This window comes from Penicillium cinerascens (assembly GCF_028974065.1).
Source record: "Penicillium cinerascens strain IBT 15544 chromosome Unknown scaffold_4_segment0_segment1, whole genome shotgun sequence".
Taxonomy (NCBI): domain Eukaryota; kingdom Fungi; phylum Ascomycota; class Eurotiomycetes; order Eurotiales; family Aspergillaceae; genus Penicillium; species Penicillium cinerascens.
The window spans coordinates 2,744,103-2,766,713 of record NW_026695298.1 but is presented as its reverse complement, the minus strand read 5'-3'; the positions used below and the strand labels follow the sequence as shown (position 1 = coordinate 2,766,713).

At 53.1% G+C, this 22,611-nt stretch overlaps 16 protein-coding genes across 16 annotated transcripts; 8 read left to right on the top strand and 8 right to left on the bottom strand.

Moving 5' to 3' along the window:
- Positions 1–681: 681 nt before the first annotated feature.
- On the top strand, positions 682–2,799 carry N7498_010161 (rRNA-processing protein MPP10; the record flags this gene model as incomplete). The annotated part of the gene is made up of 1 exon (XM_058457217.1): positions 682–2,799. One exon carries the CDS (start codon positions 682–684, stop codon positions 2,797–2,799), a length of 2,118 nt encoding a protein of 705 aa, XP_058304116.1.
- A 20-nt stretch (positions 2,800–2,819) lies between these two features.
- On the bottom strand, positions 2,820–3,717 carry N7498_010160 (uncharacterized protein; the record flags this gene model as incomplete). Its single annotated transcript, XM_058457216.1, has 2 exons — positions 2,820–3,387; positions 3,476–3,717. 2 exons carry the CDS (start codon positions 3,715–3,717, stop codon positions 2,925–2,927), a joined length of 705 nt encoding a protein of 234 aa, XP_058304115.1. The 3' UTR covers positions 2,820–2,924.
- Positions 3,718–4,609: 892 nt separating this feature from the next.
- Positions 4,610–5,177, top strand: N7498_010159 (DUF1761 domain-containing protein; the record flags this gene model as incomplete). The annotated part of the gene is made up of 3 exons (XM_058457215.1): positions 4,610–4,625; positions 4,681–4,985; positions 5,043–5,177. 3 exons carry the CDS (start codon positions 4,610–4,612, stop codon positions 5,175–5,177), a joined length of 456 nt encoding a protein of 151 aa, XP_058304114.1.
- A 636-nt stretch (positions 5,178–5,813) lies between these two features.
- On the bottom strand, positions 5,814–6,878 carry N7498_010158 (uncharacterized protein; the record flags this gene model as incomplete). Its single annotated transcript, XM_058457214.1, has 5 exons — positions 5,814–5,838; positions 5,903–6,408; positions 6,469–6,543; positions 6,633–6,635; positions 6,846–6,878. The coding sequence occupies 5 exons, from the start codon at positions 6,876–6,878 to the stop codon at positions 5,814–5,816; spliced, it is 642 nt and encodes a 213-aa protein (XP_058304113.1).
- A 105-nt stretch (positions 6,879–6,983) lies between these two features.
- Positions 6,984–7,685, bottom strand: N7498_010157 (thioredoxin peroxidase DOT5; the record flags this gene model as incomplete). The annotated part of the gene is made up of 2 exons (XM_058457213.1): positions 6,984–7,336; positions 7,418–7,685. The coding sequence occupies 2 exons, from the start codon at positions 7,683–7,685 to the stop codon at positions 6,984–6,986; spliced, it is 621 nt and encodes a 206-aa protein (XP_058304112.1).
- A 347-nt stretch (positions 7,686–8,032) lies between these two features.
- Positions 8,033–8,655, top strand: N7498_010156 (putative mitochondrial protein sorting (Msf1); the record flags this gene model as incomplete). The annotated part of the gene is made up of 2 exons (XM_058457212.1): positions 8,033–8,185; positions 8,236–8,655. 2 exons carry the CDS (start codon positions 8,033–8,035, stop codon positions 8,653–8,655), a joined length of 573 nt encoding a protein of 190 aa, XP_058304111.1.
- A 514-nt stretch (positions 8,656–9,169) lies between these two features.
- N7498_010155 (uncharacterized protein) lies at positions 9,170–10,203 on the bottom strand (the record flags this gene model as incomplete). Its single annotated transcript, XM_058457211.1, has 2 exons — positions 9,170–9,929; positions 10,004–10,203. The coding sequence occupies 2 exons, from the start codon at positions 10,201–10,203 to the stop codon at positions 9,170–9,172; spliced, it is 960 nt and encodes a 319-aa protein (XP_058304110.1).
- A 182-nt stretch (positions 10,204–10,385) lies between these two features.
- N7498_010154 (ethanolamine-phosphate cytidylyltransferase) lies at positions 10,386–12,061 on the top strand (the record flags this gene model as incomplete). Its single annotated transcript, XM_058457210.1, has 5 exons — positions 10,386–10,468; positions 10,526–10,668; positions 10,730–10,847; positions 10,919–11,693; positions 11,744–12,061. The coding sequence occupies 5 exons, from the start codon at positions 10,386–10,388 to the stop codon at positions 12,059–12,061; spliced, it is 1,437 nt and encodes a 478-aa protein (XP_058304109.1).
- A 370-nt stretch (positions 12,062–12,431) lies between these two features.
- N7498_010153 (monothiol glutaredoxin GRX5) lies at positions 12,432–13,168 on the bottom strand. Its single transcript, XM_058457209.1, has 3 exons — positions 13,047–13,168; positions 12,712–12,991; positions 12,432–12,646 (listed from the first exon to the last, which is right to left on the bottom strand). Exons 1-3 carry the CDS (start codon positions 13,068–13,070, stop codon positions 12,492–12,494), a joined length of 459 nt encoding a protein of 152 aa, XP_058304108.1. The 5' UTR covers positions 13,071–13,168; the 3' UTR covers positions 12,432–12,491.
- Positions 13,169–13,278: 110 nt separating this feature from the next.
- Positions 13,279–14,106, top strand: N7498_010152 (putative flavoprotein; the record flags this gene model as incomplete). The annotated part of the gene is made up of 3 exons (XM_058457208.1): positions 13,279–13,360; positions 13,422–13,654; positions 13,705–14,106. 3 exons carry the CDS (start codon positions 13,279–13,281, stop codon positions 14,104–14,106), a joined length of 717 nt encoding a protein of 238 aa, XP_058304107.1.
- Positions 14,107–14,132: 26 nt separating this feature from the next.
- N7498_010151 (putative para-hydroxybenzoate-polyprenyltransferase Coq2) lies at positions 14,133–15,377 on the bottom strand (the record flags this gene model as incomplete). Its single annotated transcript, XM_058457207.1, has 1 exon — positions 14,133–15,377. One exon carries the CDS (start codon positions 15,375–15,377, stop codon positions 14,133–14,135), a length of 1,245 nt encoding a protein of 414 aa, XP_058304106.1.
- A 544-nt stretch (positions 15,378–15,921) lies between these two features.
- On the top strand, positions 15,922–18,327 carry N7498_010150 (putative JmjC domain protein; the record flags this gene model as incomplete). The annotated part of the gene is made up of 1 exon (XM_058457206.1): positions 15,922–18,327. The coding sequence occupies one exon, from the start codon at positions 15,922–15,924 to the stop codon at positions 18,325–18,327; it is 2,406 nt and encodes an 801-aa protein (XP_058304105.1).
- A 168-nt stretch (positions 18,328–18,495) lies between these two features.
- N7498_010149 (uncharacterized protein) lies at positions 18,496–19,179 on the bottom strand (the record flags this gene model as incomplete). Its single annotated transcript, XM_058457205.1, has 3 exons — positions 19,037–19,179; positions 18,660–18,981; positions 18,496–18,590 (listed from the first exon to the last, which is right to left on the bottom strand). The coding sequence occupies exons 1-3, from the start codon at positions 19,172–19,174 to the stop codon at positions 18,496–18,498; spliced, it is 555 nt and encodes a 184-aa protein (XP_058304104.1). The 5' UTR covers positions 19,175–19,179.
- A 142-nt stretch (positions 19,180–19,321) lies between these two features.
- On the top strand, positions 19,322–19,973 carry N7498_010148 (cytochrome c oxidase assembly factor 1 family protein; the record flags this gene model as incomplete). The annotated part of the gene is made up of 2 exons (XM_058457204.1): positions 19,322–19,780; positions 19,884–19,973. 2 exons carry the CDS (start codon positions 19,322–19,324, stop codon positions 19,971–19,973), a joined length of 549 nt encoding a protein of 182 aa, XP_058304103.1.
- A 287-nt stretch (positions 19,974–20,260) lies between these two features.
- Positions 20,261–21,213, bottom strand: N7498_010147 (mitochondrial 54S ribosomal protein uL3m; the record flags this gene model as incomplete). The annotated part of the gene is made up of 2 exons (XM_058457203.1): positions 20,261–20,361; positions 20,424–21,213. 2 exons carry the CDS (start codon positions 21,211–21,213, stop codon positions 20,261–20,263), a joined length of 891 nt encoding a protein of 296 aa, XP_058304102.1.
- Positions 21,214–21,599: 386 nt separating this feature from the next.
- Positions 21,600–22,397, top strand: N7498_010146 (FAM210 family protein; the record flags this gene model as incomplete). The annotated part of the gene is made up of 2 exons (XM_058457202.1): positions 21,600–22,191; positions 22,246–22,397. The coding sequence occupies 2 exons, from the start codon at positions 21,600–21,602 to the stop codon at positions 22,395–22,397; spliced, it is 744 nt and encodes a 247-aa protein (XP_058304101.1).
- Positions 22,398–22,611: the final 214 nt, after the last annotated feature.

Genomic DNA, 22,611 nt, shown 5'->3' with positions numbered 1-22,611 from the left:
TAAGCTACCGCTAGAGACTTTCCGTCACTATGACGGTTCAAGACCGGAGCTTCAATCGTCATGTGGTAGGGCTCTCGAACCAGGGAAACCACCGGGGAATTTGGGCCACCAACTATATTTCAATGTCTAGGCTTTTCGCATGGTATCCTTTCCCGGATGACGTTCTTTGCTTCGCGCCAGCGAGTGTATAGGTACTCGTTCTAAGTATACATGTGTGCAAAGTGGCCACGCCACCCATGAGGGTCGATCTGACATACAATATGACGGGGGTCTTTTGTCATATCCTCGAAACTTCCTTATCCAGGGCTCTTGTTCTATCGGGCAGCAGTTAAACCTAGCAGATCCAAATCGGTCGACACGATCCAGTGGAACATAATATCATGTGCGGGAATAGCGTAGATATATACCTGGGTACATGTCCTGGATCCACCGCAACCCCAGGACCGATAAAGACGCAGCAATGTACGGCTCAAAGAGTCACCAGGATCCACGAAATGCCCGAAAGGTAGCAGCGTGAACGAAGCAATAAAAGCAATTGAAGTTACTTATACGAGGAACGTGTCGATGGTCCTATCTTATCGGGTCCCGCTGTGATTGGCTCTCGGCCCGTGCTCCGTGCAATAATTTTTCTTTCTTCTCCGACTTCTCTTCCGAAAACTGCCTTTCTACGCCCGCTTCATAATGACGAAAAGAAAGGCCCTCCAGGCCTCTAATAAACCGGCCCTCCCGTCAGCGCTTTCCACTCCGTGGACTTTCCTTCGTCCCACCAGCGACCTTCATAACCTTGTTGCAGACTCTGCAAAACGGATCCTGGACCCGCTTGCTGCATCTGTCGTTGAGGAGCAATCCGCCCGCCGACAAGCCAACAAGAAGCGGAAGAGATCCGAGGCCGGTTTGGATATCGCAAATCCGCCCCTGCAGTTGAAAAACCTCTACGTGGACGGATTTACCTCCAACCAAATATGGGAACAGGCGATCAGGATCCTCGAGTCCGCTGGCAGTGAGGTCCAGCGCGATGTTGCTCTACTCGCGGAACACGGTGGGTATCTGTCATCGGGCGATGATGATCAGTCGGACTTGTTGGATGTCTCTGATCCTGAAGCCACCGGGTCCGAAAGTGACGATGCCGACAGTATCTCGAACGATATTTCGGAGGACGCAAGCGAAGACGATATCGATGAGAAGCTGGGCGACGGCCCCGATCACTTGGAACAGGAGGATTCCGAATCCGAGAGCCAGATCGATGAAGACATGAGCGATGACGATGCCTCAATGCATTCAACCGAGCAAGATCCCGGTACCTACGTTGAGGATCGGTTTGGATTGAACGACGGATTTTTCTCAATCGACGACTTCAACAAACAATCCGAACAGCTGGAAAGACAAGATGCGAAAGGGGGCGCCGACGACGACGACGACGATGACAGCGACGAGGAAGTGGATTGGCATGCAAACCCACTCCTTGCTGAAAACGCCATGCCCGCCGCCAGAAATGACGCCCCAAGCAAAGAACGCCGATCGGAAGATGACGACGACATGGATGGTAGCAGCGAGGAGGACGGGCCGACCTTTGGCAATGCTGACCTAAAGGGTAACTTCGACTCTGATGACGACGAGGATGCCTCGCATACCGGTGATGCAGACGCTGCCGGCTGGATCGACACGAGCGATATCAAATACGCCGATTTCTTTGCGCCACCCCCACGAAAGGCATCGTCTAAGAAATCGCGCGCACTCCCCAAGACACAACCGTCCGAAGCCATCATGGACGACGACGTGGATCGCGCAATGGCTGATGTCCGGCGTGATTTGTTCGACGAGTCTGAAGAAGAAGAGGAGGACGACAGGCTTGACGAGTCAGGCGATGCGCCGAATCAACGATCTACCCATGAGAAACAGAGAGCCCGGATCGCGGACGAGATTCGACGCCTGGAAGCGGCCAACGTGGCCAAGAAGGATTGGATGCTCGCCGGTGAAGCACGAGCGGTCGAGAGACCTATGAACTCTTTAATCGAGGAAGACCTCGACTTCGAGAGAGTTGGCAAACCGGTACCTGTTGTCACGAATGAAACAACTGAGGATATCGAAGAGCTCGTCAAACGCCGGGTACTTGCCAAGGAGTTTGATGAAGTGGTTCGCCGTCGCCCAGGCGCCTCGGATGCACAGGTTACGCGAAAGAGCCGGTTCGAGTTGGAAGACACCAAGCCTCAGCAAAGTCTGGCGGAAATGTACGAAACAGACCACCTACGCGCTACTGACCCGAACTACGTCGATTCAAAAGACCGCAAATTGATGCGAGAGCATGCAGAGATCGACAGTCTCTGGAAGGACATTAGTTCTCAGTTGGATACTCTTTGCAACTGGCATTACAAGCCCAAGGTGCCCCAGGCAAGCATCAACGTTGTCACCGACGCCCCCACCATCATGATGGAAGAGGCGCGCCCTACGGCTGGCAGTGCTGCCGGTGGGCCATCGGCACTTGCACCCCACGAGATCTACGCACCCGGCGATGACGGTAGAGTTGCGGGAGAGATGGTGCTTAAGACCGGCGCCACTATTTCCAAGGACGAAATGAGCCGCGAGGACAAAGCTCGGGCTAGACGGCACAAGAAGAGTCAGAGAAAGAACGACGGCGAGCCTACTCAGAAAACCGGCAAGAGTGCCGAGAAGCAGCAGCTCGTTTCAGATTTGAAGAAGGGCGGTGTCAAGGTCATCAACAAAGAGGGCCAGGTTACTGATATGAGTGGAGGGAAAGTTGGAGCAGGTGCAAAAACCAGCGCTGATGCTCTGAAATTGTGAGTTGCGGTATGACGAGAGATGTCTAGCCCAAATGTAAAGATCATTAGTCTGTCGCTTGCATAATACATCATGTCTGCATTTAGTGCGTTCCACACCCTCTTTCTTCCGGGCCATCGAATGATTCTTTAGTTCTTGGTGCGCTTGGGCCGAATGGTGTAAATGAATATGTTATCCCGGTTATACGTTGTAGCGCTCGGGTCATCACGGATCTCCTCAAACTCGAAGACCTTCTTGGCCATCCTTATGAATCGGAGGTCCGCTCTTCTTCGCCGCTTGAAGCAGAAATAGCACACCGAATCAGGGCCCAGGAGGTCTTGGAGCGTCGTGATAAGGAGGGGAAATGCGGGCTCGAAGTAGACGCAGTCGGCGGCAAGGATCACATCGGGCTTCGATGGCAGATGATCCGGAATGGGCTCTCCCCAGTTCAATATTGAAGCAGTCACGGTGGATTGGAGCTGGTTAAGTTTGATGTTGTCCTCCATCAGCGAGAACATCGGCCGTTGGTCGGTAATATGGATCGGCCATGCCGCTTGGCACCCGCGAGCGACTGCAAGACCGACGAGTCCACCACCGGCACCAAGTTCCACGCTAGACAAGCCATCAGCGACCAAAATTCAGGATCTCAGGATCTCCAGGGTATGCAGGCCAGATACGAGGTCTCAAATGGAATACCGACATGGATTTACCGGACAGGTCTAAGGAGTGTTGACCCAGCAGATATTTAACCAGAAAGATCCCAGCCGGCCATAATTGGCCGCCGCAGCCATCCTTCAGGTCTTCCTTGAGTTGAAGAGGATCTTTCAAGAGTCCGTCAAAAGTCAGAGTAGTGGTGCTCGCGACTTTGTTGACCCGTGATGGTGCCAACGAGTCACTCACGTCGAATACATCGGAATTCGAGGGACTCACGGGTCGTTCCATCGACATCTGTACCGAAATTTGCAATCGTGCGTGCCCAAAAAAAAAAACAAAAAAAAGGAGAAAGGCCGAAAAGGTGGGAAAATGGGTAAAAGGAAGAATGAAAATAAGAAAAGTTGAAAAGCGAATGCCGACGAGTAGCAATCCTGCAAATACGCCGCGAATCTGGTGGGGCTTTATCGGGGATCACATGATATCCTCGATGAGGAAAACCTGAGGCCTCATTTCGCAGTTTGGAGATGACCTGGTAGGACCTGGTTTGACAGCAACAAATATCCCACAGGTCGAAGGTATAGAAGCACGCGGGAATCCGAGCTTAGGAAGTTGGAATTACAAAATACGAATCAACCCCACCCCACCCCACTCCAGCTCCATCTCCATCTCCTCCCCGATCTCAACCAAAATCTATAAATGAACGTACGGGAGGAAAAGTCAGCCAGGGGATCACCTACGGTGCATAGAAATCAAAATCGACCAAAAGACGAAAGAAGCTTGCGGCCGTGCGCACCGTCTAGATCTGAGATCGGCATCCTCCGCATCCATACACGCATCCACGCTTCCACGGTGTCACGGCCTGGCTCGAGACCCAGTCCTTCGGTCAACTTCCCTGGCGAACAAGAACGAAAAACGAGGAACTGTTCAATTTCCACTTCCAAGCGAACAGCCGCATTCATCATGGCTCATTCCTTTTCCTTGGTCTTTCGACCATGAAACCTGACGTCATGCTCTCTCCGCCTCGGGGAGCGCTCTGATTCATGACGACGTCACCGCTGTACATTCCACCGCCCCCCGCCCACATAATCCTGTATAGCTCTTCATAAAGCTTCCTTTTCCCCCCTGTCTCCCCTTAGTCCTCTACCAACTATCACTCTAAACAATCTATCAACCATCCATCATGACGACCTTGCACTGTGAGTTCCACCGAAAATATAGGACAAGTCCACAACTAACCAGATCGTGCTGTAGACCTGCCCCCGGTGAAGCCTTCCGCAATTGCGATGGGTGCTTTCTTCACCCACACGGCATCCCTGGGAATCCTCGCCCCCGTTTTCGGCGACACCTACCACCGCGCCCAGGCCGCGAACTCAAAGGAGGAGTTTATCAAGTCGAAGGAAGCTGCTGGCGCCGCAGCTGCATGGGGAAGCTCTCTCGTGGGGAGTGCCGTGCAGACCTATGGCGTTGCCGCGTTGATCAATGCTACGGGTACTCTCAGCTACAAAGGTGCTGCCTACCTCGGCACCTTGATCTTCTTTGCTAGTTCTGCCCCCAGTGTACGATACCCCATCCCCCAATGCTGTACTCGGATTACAAGCTAACGACCTTTGCAGTTCGTGAGCCAGGTCTTCGCCGAGAAACGGCCCCTTGACACCGTCGCTGTCGGAGCCGTCTCTCGAGTCTTTGAGACCGTTGGTCTCAGTTTGTTCTTGACCTGGTGGGGAACTCGCACTCACCCATTTGACTAAATCCAGGCGTCACTTGCCGGGCATTTTCCCATTGTCAGATTGCTGAAACATCTCTCTTGATACGGAGGCACTCGGTTTGCTTTGATCGGGAGCAGACAGGATTTGAGCCATGAGATAAGGTGAAGTCTCTGTAACTACAATCTAGTCTTATTTTTGCTTTGTTATTATAAATGAATACCTGGAGAACCTTATTTTCGCGCCATCGAGAGATTCAGCCTGGATTCTCGAAGTGAGTTTATAATATCAAGTCCATTGCAACCGGGCAATGAGTGCCTTCTTTAGTTGAGAATGACGCATCGTAGATCATCGGAACACGTATTACCAATCCTTATCTTCTATCAATCATCGAGTAGCTACAGTGTTTGTTAAGTGAACTCCAAGTGCCCCCGCAGGAAAATATGCCTTTCCCGCATGTCTGGAGGTTGTAACACGGGGTGAGCATACATGACAGTGGAGACTCCATGGTGGGAAAAAGAGAGTAAGTTAGGGTAATTGACTATAGGGTAATTGACTAGAATGACTAGCCATCGGAACTGTTGATATAAAGAGATGAACAAAAAAAGTGTAATTCGATTGTGACAGAACTAGAATGCTCCGCTTGAGAGCATGGTTGAAAATTTCCAGAAAACAATATAATCAAACAAAGCTGCGGCAGGGGTACCTGAACATGTGTTGTCAGTCCAGAAACACAAGGAGAACAAAAACACCACGAGGTAATCACTTACACTGCAGGGTAGGCTTGTTCCTGGCCCATCTCATACTGAGACGAGGAACGAGAAGAGGTGTTAATGTTAGTGGGTGTGGGAGGCAGGCCATTCGCTCCGAATACACCTTGGATGCTCTTCTTGTCCTTCTCAAAGAGGGCAGCGAGGCCTCGTTCCTCGCCCTGCTCCTTGACAGCGACCAATTGCTTTTCCCCGGCCTCTCCGATCCGCAGAACGTCGTCCTTGGGAGTTGCCTGGCTCCCCACCGTAAGAAGGCCCACAGCATCGGCCTGGGTCACGGTACTCAGCTGCGGGTAGTTTCGTCGTGCGTCGCGCTTCCAGTACGGGTTGTCGGCGATGTCACCGGCCGGGATAGTGACGGGATCATCGTAAGACAGGGGAGGCAGAGATCCAGGAGTGGGAAGCCGATACTGGGAGTTCAGAGGAATACCGGTCGAGCGATTGGAGTCAATGGCGAGAAGGCGGCGGATACGCTCCCACACACCGGTAGATCGGACGGAGTATTTCTGCGGCACACGGGTCTCAATTTCAACCTCTTAGTCAAGTCACGGCCAGCAAACACATACCTGAGAGATCGAGATAACATTGGATGCCGACTGGGCGGCTTTCAAGATATCGCGAGCCATGATGCAGACTCTGACCTGTACGCCTTGGTGAGCCTTGTTTCTAGGTGTCTCAATTTCTGACAATTTGGGGAAAGTGTATTTGCCCATGCAGCTGTCTGACTCACCTCCTAAGATTCTTTAATCAGTCAATGGTTCTGTAACAGCCCTGAGAATCACAATGCGGCACGGTAAGGTAACTCCGGAGGTGCAATTGAACGGCGCGGATTATCGTGTTGCCGATGGCCCCTCGGGAGCAGGTGCATTACTAATGAGTTCCCCAAATTGGATGAGCTTTGGCATTTTTAGAATGCAGAGCCCACTGGCTTCCGCGACCCTACTGGTCCCATAATCCCTCGCCGGCGAACAGACATGTTATATTGATACAGCAGAGATCGCCATATTGAATGACCTCTATGAAGACCTATGAAGGGCTATGATATTGCACGCCCCAAGGCTCACGGTCACGATACGCTCGATTACTTTGTCTCACTACCATCCGCATCCTGGGTGTCTTTCTTGGCAGCTCCCTTAGCCACCAGCTTTTGTATAGCATCCACAGTGGCGTCAGGGCCACCGGCCTCTCGGAGCAAAACCTTGCCCGTCTTGTCCACTGCAAAGACGCCTCTGGTTGTTCCCTTGGGGCTTTTCTTGAATCCAATAGCGCCAATCAGAGTGGCATTGGAGTCACAGAGGAGGGGGTAGGGTAGATTCTGTTTTGTCTTGAAAGTGGTGTTGGCCTTGGTGGCATCGGCCGAAAGACCGTAGATAGACAGACCCGTCGATGTGAGATGTTTGTGATTGTCGCGGAACAAGCAGACTTGTTTGGTGCCTGCAGAAAATGTGAGCCATGAAGATCAAATCGTGACAATGGATGAAGGCTATTAGGAGATGAGTTGGGTTAGAGACATACAGCCAGGGGTCGAGGCTTTAGGATAGGTGAATAGAACCACGCCGGACGTGCTATCATCCACAAGTTTCTTCAGAGTAGTCTTTGTGCCGTCGTTGGTCTCAATCTCGCCACCGAAGCCCTCTAGGTCGAGGATATCGTCCAGTTGAGGCACAGTTTGCGCCACGGCCTGGGTTTTTGTATCGGTCTCTTTGGGCTTCGGGGCTGGTTTGGACTTCTTTGTAGCGACCGGGGGAGGTGCCGGTGCCTTGCGCTTGCGGAGTTCAACCATTGTGAGGGGGCAGAAGGGTTGACAAGGTCGAAGATGCAGGGCGCTGCCTACTCCGTAGCTCAGTGTACCCCGGAAGCTTGGGTGGGAACGGGGCCTTACATAAGCACAAACCGGGAAGTCCCGACCCACGGCTCCTCTCGGGATGCCCTGACCCGCGCAGGAAAAACTCGATCTGACGTTCCTCTACGATCGCCACCGAAAAAAACCCACCTTCCCCATCGGCCCCTTGAGCCTGACTCATCTTTCTGTGTTTTCAGTTGCCACTTGAGACTTGAAGATTCCTTGCCTCTGCATCATCTCTTATTTGCTTCTTCCTTCCTCTCTAGAGCGTTTCTTGACCGCACACCATGAAGGTCTTTTCTTCTACATGCACTTTCGACTATTCCTGGGACGAGGTGTCAACGGCAAACTGGCGGAAATATTGCCCATGGAATGACAAGGCCACCCACGTCGTGGGTGTAGACACGCTCTCCCGAACGATCGACCCTCAGACTGGCATCGTGAGTGGTATTTTGAAGATATACAATGGACCATGAACTGACCTTATTAGTTGCGAACCGAACGTCTCATTACCTGCAACCAGTCTGTACCCCAGTGGGTTCTCTCGCTCTTCGGCGGCAGTGCCACCTCCCACGTGTACGAAATATCCTACGTCGATCCCGTTGTGAAGAAAGTCACCATGTGCTCCACCAACCTCACCTGGTCGAATGTGCTCAACGTCCGCGAGACGGTGGTGTACCAGCCATCGTCGATTCAACCCAACACAACGACTGAATTCAGCCAAGAAGCGAAAATCACCGCCCTCTGCGGTGGGTGGCAGAAGATCAAGAACAAGGTCGAGGAGGCTAGCGTGGAGCGATTCCGCGAAAACGCCTCGCGCGGCCGTGAAGGATTTGAAACTGTCCTCGAAATGAGCCGTCGAGTATTCGGGGAACAGCGAGCCCTCGAGTGCCAACGACTGCAGTCGTAAACCTGCTCCATGCCGTCGATATTCCAAAGTTTCACCTCCCCTCCGCGTTCTCTTGCATCGAGCGATTGCATATTCCGGCGTTCATTTTCAGCGTTTCGAAAGCCTATGGCGTGATTCGGAGTTCCTCTTGGTTTTGAATTTTCTTTTTACATGTCCCGGCGCGAGAGGACTCTTCTGTTATGGATACCACGCCGATTGCTTCACGACGCGACCTGGCCGGAAAAGTCTCATGGTTTACAGCGCGTGTCTTGTCTTTCTACTTTCCTTCCACACCAGCGAATATCCCACCTTTCATGACATAGATGCATAGAAGAATTCGAGCATACATACGAAGTCTCTACTTCTGTACAAAAGGCTTTGTGTTTCCGTATTGATAAGGGATATATCGCAAGACCCGATCTGAAATAAGTCCCAAACGCCCCTCGTAGATCGTGTAAATGAGATTCATGTTGAAGCCAAGGCGTATCAGCGCTTCGACCCACCCTCGAATCTGGAGCACCAGCACTTGGCAAAGTTACCCTAGTAGGCCCCCGAGAACCACCCGACCGACGCCAGACATTTCATATTTGACGCCATTCCGGCTGGCATCTTCAAATTCCCGCACCGCACCTGCTACCATGATCTTCCGTATTTTGGCATCCGCTTTAGAAAAGATCTCCCCTAGTGCTACTGAGCAGACCGAAGGCGATGATACTAGCGCCGTGATTCGACTATAGCAGTCAATCAACACATCGCAGAGAGTTGAAAAGGTCTCGAAAAAGTCAGGCTCAAAGGGCAGCGAAGGCGTGAGGAGGTAATTGTATTCCTCCCCAGGGAGAAGATCAGATGATTCGGTGAGTGGGAACGAGATGACCGAGGCCGCTGCACTAGAGGGCGATGTGATATTGCCAGCGGTGCTCTTCAAGTCTGACGGGTCACTGATCTGCATTGGTAGGCCAATCTCTGTTGCAGAGCTCGCTCGCCGAGTTTTTGTGCCTGCTTGTGCTGCTCGTTTGAACATCTGTGGAATGCGCGCTCTGGCAAGGCTCGATGACGAGCTACCATCAGGCGGATGAACTTGTTGGAAGGCTTCGAATTCGAGGAGAAGGGCGTTAAGGGCTCGCAAATACTCGAATGGGGTCGAATTCACATCAAGAATTGGCGGGAGGGACAAGCCCAGGAGAAGGTAATTAATGGCTCGGCGAGAAAGCTTCCGAGGCTCGAAATATGGTAGGCGACCAATATCAGCGCGAGAAAAATGCACCGTATTGAACCAGTAAACCCGTCCCTCGAGGCTGCAAGCGAGTCGCACCGGTTAGTTATCGCGCTGTTGCCGATGGGTCTTCTTCATTGAAGAAAGGCTACTCACGCTTTTCTCAGGTAATCTAAAGTTGAGATCCTTTTCGCAGCCATTTCGTGGATCTGCTGGTAGACGGCACCGGCACTTTGGGGCCCAAATGAACCTCCTCCGCTCACCGGGGGAATGCCGCCATGAGAATACTCATGGCCACCGCTTGACTTGGCAGTGTCCCTTCGTGTCAGACTCGGGGCGAATGAGGATGAGATCATTGTGATTTGCGGTTGTCTCGTTCACGCCGAGATCTAAGGCGATGCCGGGCGACGGACAGGGGTTCGCGAGCCAGGGATTGGCCCAGGCGGGACGGGAGAAGACCACAGAAGACCCAGGCGAATCGTAAGAGGTCCAGGAACTCAGATCGATGAGGGATTCGAAGCTGACGAGGGAGGGGGAGATGAGGGACGAGAAAGGGGAAGCATATCGGGAGCTCTGGAGTTCTCCACCAGCCCCTCCGATCCCCCTGGGGCCAACGCGCATGTGAATATTTTGGTTTCCGCTGCCCCTCTTTGTCCACCTTTCACTCTTTTGACCCAGAGAGCTCCCAAAGCCTGCAAATGGACACCCCCTGGATGAGCAAATCCCTCTTCCGGGACAATGGCCAGTAGATCCTCAAGAGGATGTGCCCATCTCGGAGGACCGCATCTGGGTTGACGGCTGCTTCGACTTCAGCCATCACGGTAAGAGATCAGCACCTCTCTCTTGATCTGCAGCCGTACTGACTCGACCTGTGTGAATTAGGCCACGCTGGCGCTATGCTCCAGGCTCGTCGGCTCGGAAAAGAATTGTATGTGGGGATTCATTCCGACCAAGCAATTTTGGAGAACAAGGGCCCGACGGTGATGTCTTTGGATGAACGGTGAGATTCTCATTTTGGCCCCAATTGCTCCTGCTTCTTCCCAACTGATAACCGGGCTTTCTTTTCATTAGAGTCGCAGCCGTCGACGCCTGTCGATGGGCCACTCAAAGCGTCCCTCATGCCCCTTACGTGACCTTTTTGCCTTGGGTGTCCCATTACGGTTGTAAGTATGTTGTCCACGGCGACGATATCACGTCCGACAGCGATGGCAATGATTGTTACCGATACGTCAAAGCTGCAGGCCGCTTCAAGGTGGTAAAACGAACCCCGGGGATTTCTACTACGGACCTGGTTGGGCGTATGCTTCTTTGCACCAAGAATCATTTCGTCAAGTCCGTCAGAAACACTTTAGCAGGCAAGGAAGTACCGGGAAGCCCTGATGAGCGCAAAAAGTCCGCCGAGGATCTATTGCAGCGGATCCGGGATTATGCTACGGACGAAAGTGGCCTGCAACCTGGCCCTCAGGTCTGGACGTGGGCCGGTTCCGGGGCGGCGAAAATTGACCATATGGTCGAAGAAGCCGGGTCGTTTGACAACTTGGTGAGCGGGAAGGGCCCTCGACCTGGACAGCGTATTGTCTATGTTGATGGTGGGTTTGACCTTTTCTCATCTGGCCACATCGAATTCCTCCGCCAAGTTATGAAAATAGAAGAATCTCAAGGCCGCCAGCGAGGTTGGTATGAGCCTGGTCAAAGAGAGAAGAGACTCAAGGAGCACGATGAGGACTACGCCCCTGCTTATATCGTTGCCGGAATTCATGATGACGACGTGATCAATCATTGGAAGGGACTCAACTACCCCATCATGAATATCTTCGAGCGTGCTCTTTGCGTTCTCCAGTGCCGGGTAAGTCCTCATTTTCTTGTTCTTTCTATGTGTTTGCTAACAGGCATCAGTATATCCATGCGGTGGTGTTCTCTGCTCCTTTTACTCCTACTCAACCATACCTCGAGGCCATGCCCCTGGGCACGCCAGATGTCGTTTATCATGGGCCTACAACGTTTATTCCCTTGACCTACGATCCTTACACCGCCCCCAAGAAGATGGGAATCTTCCAGGAAGTTGAACAGCATGCCTTCCAGCACGTGAATGCGGGTGAAATTGTCGATCGAATTCTAAAGAGCCGCGAAGCCTACGAAGCGAGGCAACGTGCCAAGCTGCAGAAAGGGGTTGCCGAGGACCTCGTCAAGTCGAAAGAACAGGCACCTGCCTAGTACGACTCTCACTACCGCTGCAAAGCCAATTCCTGTGCAATGGAGCTAAATCAACTGTACATACGATGAGCCTCATCAACTGGGGATTCATGATATGAAGCATAATCAATACCGGACATCTCTTGTTAACGTGTGCCCACCTGTTCCAGTGATTGAGTAGAATTTTCTGTAGTGCGAGGGCCCTGCAGCACCTCTACAACTTCACATGCGCACTAGATCAAGCCTAGGGCAAGGTGTTTCTTCTCGCCACCCCTGCCTGAGCGTCACAGAGTTCGAGACCCGGGGTAGCCGACGGGAAGAGATAGAAACGGGCACGGAGTGGAGAAGAAGGAGACAAGATATGGATAGCAAAGGATTGATCCGATTAATTGTACAAAGATACGACCCGCTACGGGGATGCCATTTGCATCCTCAGTACGGGCTTACCAATTTACTGATCCGCCGCGACCAGAACGCCCTTGCCCTCAAGCAACTTGGCAAGTTCTCCATTCTGGTGCATGGACATCAAGATATCACACCCTCCGACGAACTCTTTGTCCAGGTACAGCTGTGGGATGGTCGGCCAATCCGAGTATTCCTTGACACCTGACGAAAAGAAGACTTCTAAGTATACCGACGAAGGGACCACGCAAGCTGATGGAGCAACTAACCTTGACGCAGTTCGGGATCTTCGAGCACGTTGAATGCGACAAACTTCTTGGGATCAACGCCCTGCAGACCCAGAATCTGAATGCTAGCGCGCGAGAAGCCACATTGCGGCGTTTCCGGAGTGCCCTTCATAAAGAGAACCACGGGCGCTGAGGCAACTGCCTTTTCAATTGCCGCCTTGGTTTCCGAGGACAAGAGGCGCGCATGAAGGGCAGAGGGAAGCACAAAGGCCGGGGAGCGAACGGGACGCAGAAAGGTCGGCCGCGCGACCGGACGGAAGGCCTAGAGAGCATCAGCTTTTGTAGGTTGGATTGGAGGAAGATCGCGGATGGCGCACCGAAAATGCAGTTCGAGAGAACATGATTTCCGCTCTTGTTGCGATGCCGAAGGGAAGACGAGCGAAAGAGGAAGAGGCCGTCGGGGACGATGTTAGTATTATTTAATCGGTCGTTGGCCGTTGGCCGTTACGTCGGTGGGCCCCACCTGCTTTTCCTTATCCCGAACCTCGCAGCGTCTGCCTGTATTCTGTGCTTCTACACTCGCTGTCTACCTTTTGCACTTCTACCTTCATGGATTCTGAACGAGTAGGATCTTTCTCTGCCAAACAGCATCTGCAGGACGGCAAGACTCACATCTTGCTTGCTGCCTCTGGTATTATTACCCTATTATCCAATTCTTACATCCTGAATTGACCGAAATCAATCACTTTCAGGCTCGGTAGCGACTATCAAGCTTCCAAACTTGGCAGAGGCCTTGACCCGTCACGGGAGTGTCTCAATCCGGATCATAGTTACCGAGTCTGCAGAGAAGTTCCTCACCGGTCAAAGCTCCGAGCAGCCGGTCCTCGACTGTCTTCGACAGATCAACGGCGTCGATGGTATTTATCGAAACGAGGATGAATGGGCGACGCCGTGGAAACGGGAATCTTCAATTTTGCACATTGAGGTTAGTCGACGTACTCCTGCGGGATTTGAGCGAAACTCACTAGACTACAGCTACGGAAGTGGGCGCATGTTTTGCTGGTTGCGCCATTATCGGCCAACACCATGGCGAAGATGACGATGGGCATTGCGGATAACCTTCTGCTCTCGGTCATCAGGGCCTGGGATACGACCGGCCTGGTCGACGGGGACTTTAAGGCCCGGAAGCCCGTAATCTTCGTGGCTCCGGCGATGAACACCGCCATGTGGAGGCATCCCGTCACCGAGAAACAGCTGAAGGTTTTACGAGAAGAGTGGGGATGCAGTGATCTCAACCCGGAAGGTTGGGTAACCGTCCTGCCGCCAATAGAGAAGTCTCTGGCGTGCGGAGACGTTGGCACCGGTGCAATGATGGATTGGAAAGATATCGTTCGCACCGTTCAAGAATACTTGGGCCTCTCGGTGACCGAGTCTTAATCACGAGTTCCGTTCATTCATGGTTATTATGTCGACTCGGACTCTGAAGGTCCAGTGCTATCGTACAAACCCAGGTATTGTGTCGCATACTCGCCGAGGAGACCCAAGGTAATACCTCCACCAGTCAGGAGGCATCCATTCTTGAACCACCACCAGCAATTATTCACATTCTTCAGCTGAACCTTCCAAATCATGAGCCCCAGCGACAGAATGGCACTGCCGCAGCTTCCGACGAAGAAGACGGGCCCACAACCTGCGGCAAACCCGGCGGCCCCGAGGAGGGACACCTGAGCCAGTGCCAGACCAGTCAGGACCGCCTTGGTGTTGTGTTCGTGGCGGAGAGCAATTGACTTGATTCCGGCAGCCACGTCGTCCCTGATGTCCATATGCGCATATATCATGTCATACAGCACAGTCCACGCCACACAGCTGGAATACAGGGCCCCTGCGGCCAGAAAGGCATCCTGGTTGGCCAGTAGATCCACACCCAATGCTGGGAATCCCATAATTGCACCCCACGAGAACGCTAGGCCCAAGACAAACTGGGGATAGTTGGTAACGCGTTTGGCCAACGGATAAGCAACCACAATGGGCAGGCTGGGAATTCCATACCAAAGGCACTGGGAAGGGAATTGAAGGAGTACGGCGAGGCCGGCCAGTAACTGAGTGCCGGTAAAGAGCACTGCCTTTGGCGGCGATAGTGCCCCTCTGGCAATGGGACGGAACTTGGTCCGTTCAACATGAGGATCCAGATTCCTGTCCCACAGATCATTGATGGCGCACCCCGCGCCGCGCATGATCAACGCTCCCGTAAAGAAGAGCCCTGCTGTTCCAAGCACTTGTATCGGAGCTACACCGGTGGCCATGGGGGCCGCAAGAAGGGTGGAAAAGAGCGTCGGGAAGAACAGATAATACGTGCCCGTGGGTTTATCGAGCCGAATCAACTCAGCATAGGGTATCCATGAACGGGGCAAGGAAGCGATCAAGCCCGTTTGGGGCGGAGTATAATGTGTTACCGGGTTATCCGTCTTTGCGCTCGCCTCCAAAGGGTGTATCGCTGTAGAATAGACCCGCGAGCCGTGTCCCGGGACCATCTGTGCCGCACGCGTAGGATGGCATCGGGAAGGGCGAGCACGCTGCGTTACTGCAGATGGACCGGAGGGAATAGGCGACAAGTTTCCACTGCGTCGACTGCCGATGTACGTCCTCCTGCAGCATGGAGATAATCGCGCGCGTGAGAGGGAGAGGCGGGAAGAGGTGAGGAATAGCATGACGAAGAGTGGCGAGAAGAGCGAGAGAATGAGCTCGAGCGATACGTTGGTCACAAATGCCGCAATTGATTCATAGTTGTGCAATGTAGGTTTGACAAGAATAGAGATCGAGAGATCAAGAGAAAAAGTGCCAGGGATCGGCCTAAACCTAGTTTAGGGATGCAGGACCCACTCAACGGCGACGCGCCGATGATTCTCTCGTCATTGCCAATTTCTCGCGAGAGTGAACTCCTCTTCCCTCTGGGACTCGTGCAGGACACACCGGGGCATCGCCAGGGAGAAGATCGAACCTCTCTCCTCGCTTCTTCCTCCATCCATCCTCCTGCAACCTCGTACGTTCCTTTTGCATCGCGTGTAGCTCCTGCCTTTGACATCTTCTTGACCGCTCCGACATCATTCGGTTGTTCATTTGGCCTCGATGAAAGCTCTATCCTGTGGCCCTTGTGGTTCAGAATAGCAAGCCTCATTCTAACACCCCCCTTTCCCCTCTCTTTTCGATTACGAAGTGACCAACTTACCCGTCTACCCTTCGGCTCCTCGTGCGATGCTTCTGAATGCGCGTGCGGTCTTCAAGCCGTTCCCTCCCGACATCATTGTCGACGAGACAGTTAAAACAATCTCAAATTTTGAGTTCGCGAGGCGCATTACGTGTGATGGTATCGATTTAATGGCGCGAGAGGACTTCGCGTCCTTCATTCATCACTGGGTCGTCAAACTGGGGCGGCCCCTCGTGATTGAAGGATTCAAGGACCGGTTGGACAAAGAGTTGTTCTCATCAGAGTGGTTACAGAAGCACTACGGAAAGAAGGGTAAGTGGCCTCTCAGCATGATTCCTTGGGTTGACCTGGCCCCTTCTGACAGGTATCTCCCAGTCGAGAACGTTCGGGACTTGAGCAAAGGAGCGAACCTGCGTTTTACCATTGGACATTATTTGAACAAAATGCCCGCGCTTGCAGGGAGGATCAATACATCGACCTTCGACAAATCACAGATCCAGAGGCTCTACCTCAAAGATATTGACTGCCCTGCTGAATGGCAGAGCTCCCTGGAGCAAACGATTGCACCAGAGCTTTACTATCTTAATGAGTCTCCCAAGCCCTACCTTGGGCCTGGCTCGACTTTCAGCAAGCTACCCGAATGCCCTCCCACACCAGACGGCTTCCCCATTGCCAGAGCAGGTGATCTAATGAGCAGTCTCCCCGCCGACATGCGCGCAGAGAATCTTATGTGCTATATCGGACACGAAGGCACCTACACTCCAGCGCACCAGGAGATGTGTGCCAGCCTTGGTCACAATCTCATGGTGGAGGCATCGGCGGAATCATTTGAAAATGGCCATGCAACAACACAAGGTTCCTCTGTTTGGTTTATGACTGAAACTAAAGATCGCCACGCCGTAAGCGAATATTGGGCATCGACTTTAGGTCATGACATCGACCTCGAGGATCATTTTTCTCAGCTCAGGGCGTGGGAACGGGCTCCTTTTAAGACCTACTTTGTTGAACAAAAGCCGGGCGACCTCGTCCTTGTTCCCCCTTTGGCTGCACATCAGGTTTGGAACCGTGGCACGAGAACAATCAAGGTGGCTTGGAACAGAACAACCGTCGACACCCTGGAGTTGGCTTTAGGTGAAGCACTGCCCAAAGCGCGGCTTGTCTGTCGCGACGAGCAATACAAGAATAAAGCAATTGTCTACTTTACCCTCCAAAAGTACTCAAACCTGCTACGGTATGCTCCGGTGACAAGCCACCCCGAAGTGGAAAGTCTCTGGTCGGACTTTCGACGACTCTTCAAGTTGTACACCGACATCTTGTTGTCAGAAATCTTTTCGAAAACACCGCCCCCGCAGGATCAAATCGAGTTTGTCAAGTTTGACGGCAATGTGACATGTTCCTATTGTCGCTGTAACATCTTCAATCGGTTCCTGACGTGTCCATGGTGCAAGACGAGCGAAGAAGACGCTTATGATGTGTGCATGGACTGCTACGTGATGGGCCGGAGCTGCGGTTGTATCTCGAAACTTGCCTGGGTGGAACAATTTCCTTGGAAAGACCTGACTGAGCAACATGATACCTGGCGTCACCAACTCAGTTCTTGCGATGCGCTCGCCAGCGACGACGGCAGTAAATTGCCTAGAGTGCGATTTCCTATGCTCAATGTGGCTCGGGGCCAATTGGGCCGAAAACCCATCGCCGAGATCTGTCAGGAGCAATTGCTTTTGCGGCCGTGGATCGATTGCAAGACCGGTCGATCACAAGAGGATGAAGAGGAGGAGGTGAGAGCCGAAACACCAAGTGATTCCGATGACCATGATTATGGGCGGACTCGAAAGCGCCGGAAAGTTCAGCGCCCCAAGCGCAAGATCAGACAAACCCACGGATTATGCCACCATTGCAGAGATAGCGGCCCTGCCTGGAAATTGGCAACGTGCTCGCAGTGCTACACGCAGTACTGCTACGGCAACTTATTCCGTGCGTTCAATATTTTGCCCCAGGAGGCGTTGGAGAAACCCCACTGGGTCTGCCCCAAGTGCCGGAAGATATGCAACTGCTCGGTGTGCCGAAGGGACCCTACGATGGTACCGCACGAGCCCGTGCGCTCATTCGTGGGCCACGATACCCGAAAAGTCGCGGATCCCCGGAGCACCGATTCTCTCATTAACATGAACTTGAACAATGCCCGGTGGGTCTCCATGTTTGGTTCCGATATCGAGCAACGCCTGATGAAAGGCCAGCACGAGGACAACCTCAAACGCTCCGAGGCTTTGCATGAGGCTCAAATTATCCTGGAATCCCTGCAGCAATCGACACCAACTGGCGACGATGTGCAGGCACACACCGGCCCCCAGAAGATTCCCAAGACCAACCCCGATGACATTCCCGTAGACCCTGCACTGGAGGAGGCAAACAGCAGCTTCATGAGCCTGTGGCAGGATCCCATGGCAACCTAAAGCCAATCTCGTTTTTATTGTACACTGCATGTTTGAAAAAACCCGGCAATGTCTGCTATGATTCCCCCAACAAGGACCATCCTCGAATGGAATGAGGCTGTACTTAGATGATGAAGATATCATGAGATTCAAATAATGATTTTATACGTAAAGCTGCATGAACAAGACTTAGGCGCCTTTGTACTCGTACTGAAGATCTTTGAGAGCCGATAGATCAACCGAGAGCATTGTTTCTCTAGCGAGCAAGATTACGGCGAGCATGGCTGTATAGAGCAGAGTAAGATTACAAAATTGTTCAGTCAGAAAAGTAGAAGAAATGGGAAAAAGCCTACCTCCAGGAATCAGGTAGAGAACAGGGCGGATCGTATAGGATGAACCCGCCCCGATGAAGAAACAGGCCGTTAGCAACAAGCATACTGCGCCATTGACGGGAACCAGGGCAGATAAAAGCCAGGTCAAACGCTCATCTTCAGCCAACAGGGGCTTCTTTCCCTTGCGATCGGGGTAGAGAGGAGCACGCCTCATGGTGTAGGCCGAGCTCAACAGCGAGAAGATGCCCAGCAGAGACAGAAAAGCCTCACCAGCAGTCGAGGCAGACAGCATCGAGGGCACGAAGACGGTGGCCGAGAACAATGGAATTCCAGTGAAGATCATCTAAACCACTTAAGCGTTCGGTCGAGCAAGACGTGAGGTGAGGGTGCGAGTTTACACTGTACTGGGCGTTGCGCGCCTCATTTTGGCCTTGCAACTGCTGGATCACTCGCTCCTGTTCTTCCTCGTCAAGCTCCTCACGTTCATCATCCAAATCATCGGGATAGCGAAATGCCTTGCGAAGTCGAACATCCATGAGGTGTGGGAGTGATCGTCGAGTTCACAAGTCAACTTCGCACGGCTTGACTCTCCGACGTGGGACCGTTTGCAGTGTTTGTTTCTTTTTCTCTCAAACCCAACTCATCATCCAACTTCTGCCTCCACACACGTCCTACCTCCAGCAATGCTTTTCTCTCGCTCGATTTCCCGGCGCGGGCTCGCTCGTTTCCCGGGCGTGCGTCGCAACCCTCCACGACGCACCATGATCCCCGCCCCGGGTCCGAATACGGGGCCACTGATGGAGCGACGGGCAGATCGCGAACTGCCGTCAATTGACAACAGCCGGCGCTGGCTGCGAAGCCTCCCGATCTTTGTGGTGGTTGTCGGGGCTGCAATGCTGGGTATCTTCAACTATCAAAAGTCGACCTCGAGCGTGGTCAGCAGCACGCTGTACGCACTGCGGACGTCGCCGCGGGCTCGTGAGATTCTCGGCGACGAAATTTATTTCGCGCAACAGATTCCATGGATCAGCGGTGAGATGAACCAGCTCCATGGTCGCATCGACATTACCTTCTGGGTGAAAGGCACCAAGAGCCAGGGCAAGATGAGGTTTAGAAGCATCCGACCGGACCGTATGAGCTTCGTAAGTCACCCCGAATCGTTCTGAGCTTCAATGCTGCCCAACATGCGTGTGGCGTGTTCAGTGGAAAGCACTTCAGATTGGCTAACGTTCCGCGATTTTCCAGTTCCGCACCGAGGAATGGAGTCTACAGACCGAGGATGGAACAGTGGTGCAGCTGCTCGACAAAGACAGCGATCCTTTCCGGCAAGAGTGAGCTCTCTAAAGACCAGGAGGTGAAGAAGATTTGTACAAATAGAAGACCTTGTGCATGGGATTTGGCGTTTTGGGACATCGTTTACGCTATCTGCTTCTTTCTTTCTTTTGTTGTGCAATATGAAGCCTGGCGGAAATACCGGGGTCGAAGGTGATGACGATGACCAGGGGGCGAAGAAAAGAAGGATATCATTTGTTGTATCATATACAAACGCCGCTCAAGTGAAGAATATTGCGCGAATGGTGTAGTAGTACATGCTTCCCCAAACGGGGCGTCCCCGCGTAAATTCACGCCGTTACCGACTCGGCTGCCGGTGCGACCTCCGGCCACGGCTTTTTGATCGCATCCTGAATTCTCACAGTGCATCCCTTGGGGCCACTGACAGCACCTAGATTTTGACAATATTATTAGCAAAGATCGGAGGCAAGATGGCTGGGTGAGGAGTCCTACCGCTCACAACCACCACCCCGGTCTCAGAGTCCACCTTGAGAATCTTCAGATTCTGGACCGTGTTCTGTGTGTTACCCATGTTTCCTGCCATCTTTTTGCCCGGGTAGACACGAGAACCACCACCTTGGCCGGGTCCAGAAGAACCAAGCGAACGGTGCGTCAAACTGACTCCGTGACTACGGTCCTGACCGTGGAATCCGTGACGCTTCATGACACCTGCAAAGCCTTTACCCTTGGTGTTGGAGCGAGCATCGACATACTGACCCTCCTGGAACCAATTGGCCTGGATGCTCTGGCCGACGGGGAGAAGACCGGATTCGTCCTTGACGCGGAACTCGAAGACGTGGCGTTTGGGCGACAGTCCATTGGCGGAGAAATGGCCGAGGAGCGATTTTGTCATGTTGCTAGGGTGCTTCCAGCCCGATCCGACCTGGACGGCGAAGTAGCCGTGTTTTTGGCGAGTCTTGTGGGAGACGACCTCCACGCGGTCCAGCTGCAGCACTGTGCACGGGGTGCGTTTGCCCGTCTCCGGATCGTAGACGGCGGTCATGCCTTTCTTGGTAGCAATGGCTCCGGATCGGAGGGGCAGTGAGTTGGCCTTGCGGCGAAGGGCCGCAGTCGATGTCGACTCGAGCACGGGCAGGCCGGGGCCAACATTGAAGCGGCTAGGTTTGGCCTCGTTGAGGGATTTGATGCCGAATGACCGCACGGGGCCACGAGGGAGGGTGCATTGAGCAGCCCAAATGGACGAGGAAAGCTGAAGCAGCTTCCCTGGGAGGCGCGGTGACATGATGGGTTTGGGGATTTGAAGACCGGCGATCTGCGACACGAAGTTTTTGGTCGGTGGCTGAGTCATCATCCCGGTAGCCCAGTAGACCGATGGTACCACGACAGTGCAAATAAGCAGGAATATCAAACCATAGAAATAAAATGAAAGGCAATGAAATAGAGGCATCGTTTTCCCAAATGATCGCTGTGATTCCATGATTCCATGAATATCCAGCAGACTACATCCTAAGTCCGGCGCATGTCAGATCGGGACCGCGGCGCCCGAAAATGCCGGGAAAAGATCGCCCCGATAAAGAATCCTTCGGCCACCCATTTCACCCGCTTCGTACACTTCACGTCACGTCTCAATTCATTCAGCCCTTGATCCCATCGGTATCCCTCAACGAGATGCCTCTCCGGCCCTCGCTTTTGTCACGCTGGATCTCGCCGGCCGAGCTCCTACGAAGACCTACACTTAGAGCCGCACTCATCCCATCGCCAACGGGTACCATTTACCCTAACCTGCCTCTCCTTCGCAGCCAAACAGCTTGCAAACCCACCCGGCGATCCTTAACGACAGCGGCAAATTATATCAGCCGGCCGGGAGCGCACTCTCGACCGGGCGTGCGATCGATCCAGCTTCCCAAACAACGGCTGAACCGGCGCTACAATTCGGGATCCTCCAGCAGTTCGTCACAATCCGAGAAAGAGGCAACGTCCCTGTCGCAGCGACTGCGCAAACTATCTCGCGAATACGGTTGGGCAGCCGTCGGCGTGTATTTCGGTCTCTCCGCATTGGACTTCCCGTTCTGCTTTGCCGCCGTGCGTCTGCTGGGCGTGGAGCGGATTGGCCACTTTGAACATGTGGTGGTGCAATCGGCCAAGGATGCTTTCCACTCCGTGTGGCCCCAGTCAGAGACAAAGCCGCAGGGTGAAGGTGAGGGTGAGGATACGCAGAACAGCCTTGTTCTTGCAGAGGAGCGGAATCAGGAGGAAGCCAGTAGGTCTATCTGCTTGTGTGCATACGTGGACACTGTCTAATCTGTCTTATTAGGTATCTGGACCCAACTGGCGCTTGCCTACGCAATCCACAAGAGCTTCATCTTCATTCGGGTCCCATTGACGGCGGCTGTGACCCCCAAGATTGTCAAGACTCTACGGCGCTGGGGTTGGGACATTGGCAAGCGCAAGCCCAAGAACCCGTGATTATGAAGGGGGACGTTGTTTGTATAGCATAGCGAAGATTGTGAACGGGTGTTTGGGGGAAATTGTACATTAGCCACATAGATCTAATCCGGCACAGCCTGTGCCCTCCCCACTCAATCTAGAGATATGATACACTCCCGTACACTTCCCAGAGCCAACCCCGGAAGAAATCACCCATCTCAGCGCCAACAGCGCTAACATGAGACCGGAAAAC

Coding starts and splice junctions, on each gene's coding strand:
- N7498_010153 (XM_058457209.1), bottom strand. CDS start 13,070: ATGTTCTCTCGAACTGCATTTTCG. Junction 12,992..13,046: donor TCTCTCGAACTGCATTTTCG/GTGCGCCATCCG, acceptor GATGCTCTCTAG/GCCTTCCGTCCGGTCGCGCG. Junction 12,647..12,711: donor AGATCCCGAACTGCGTCAAG/GTTAGTTGCTCC, acceptor TCTTTTCGTCAG/GTGTCAAGGAATACTCGGAT.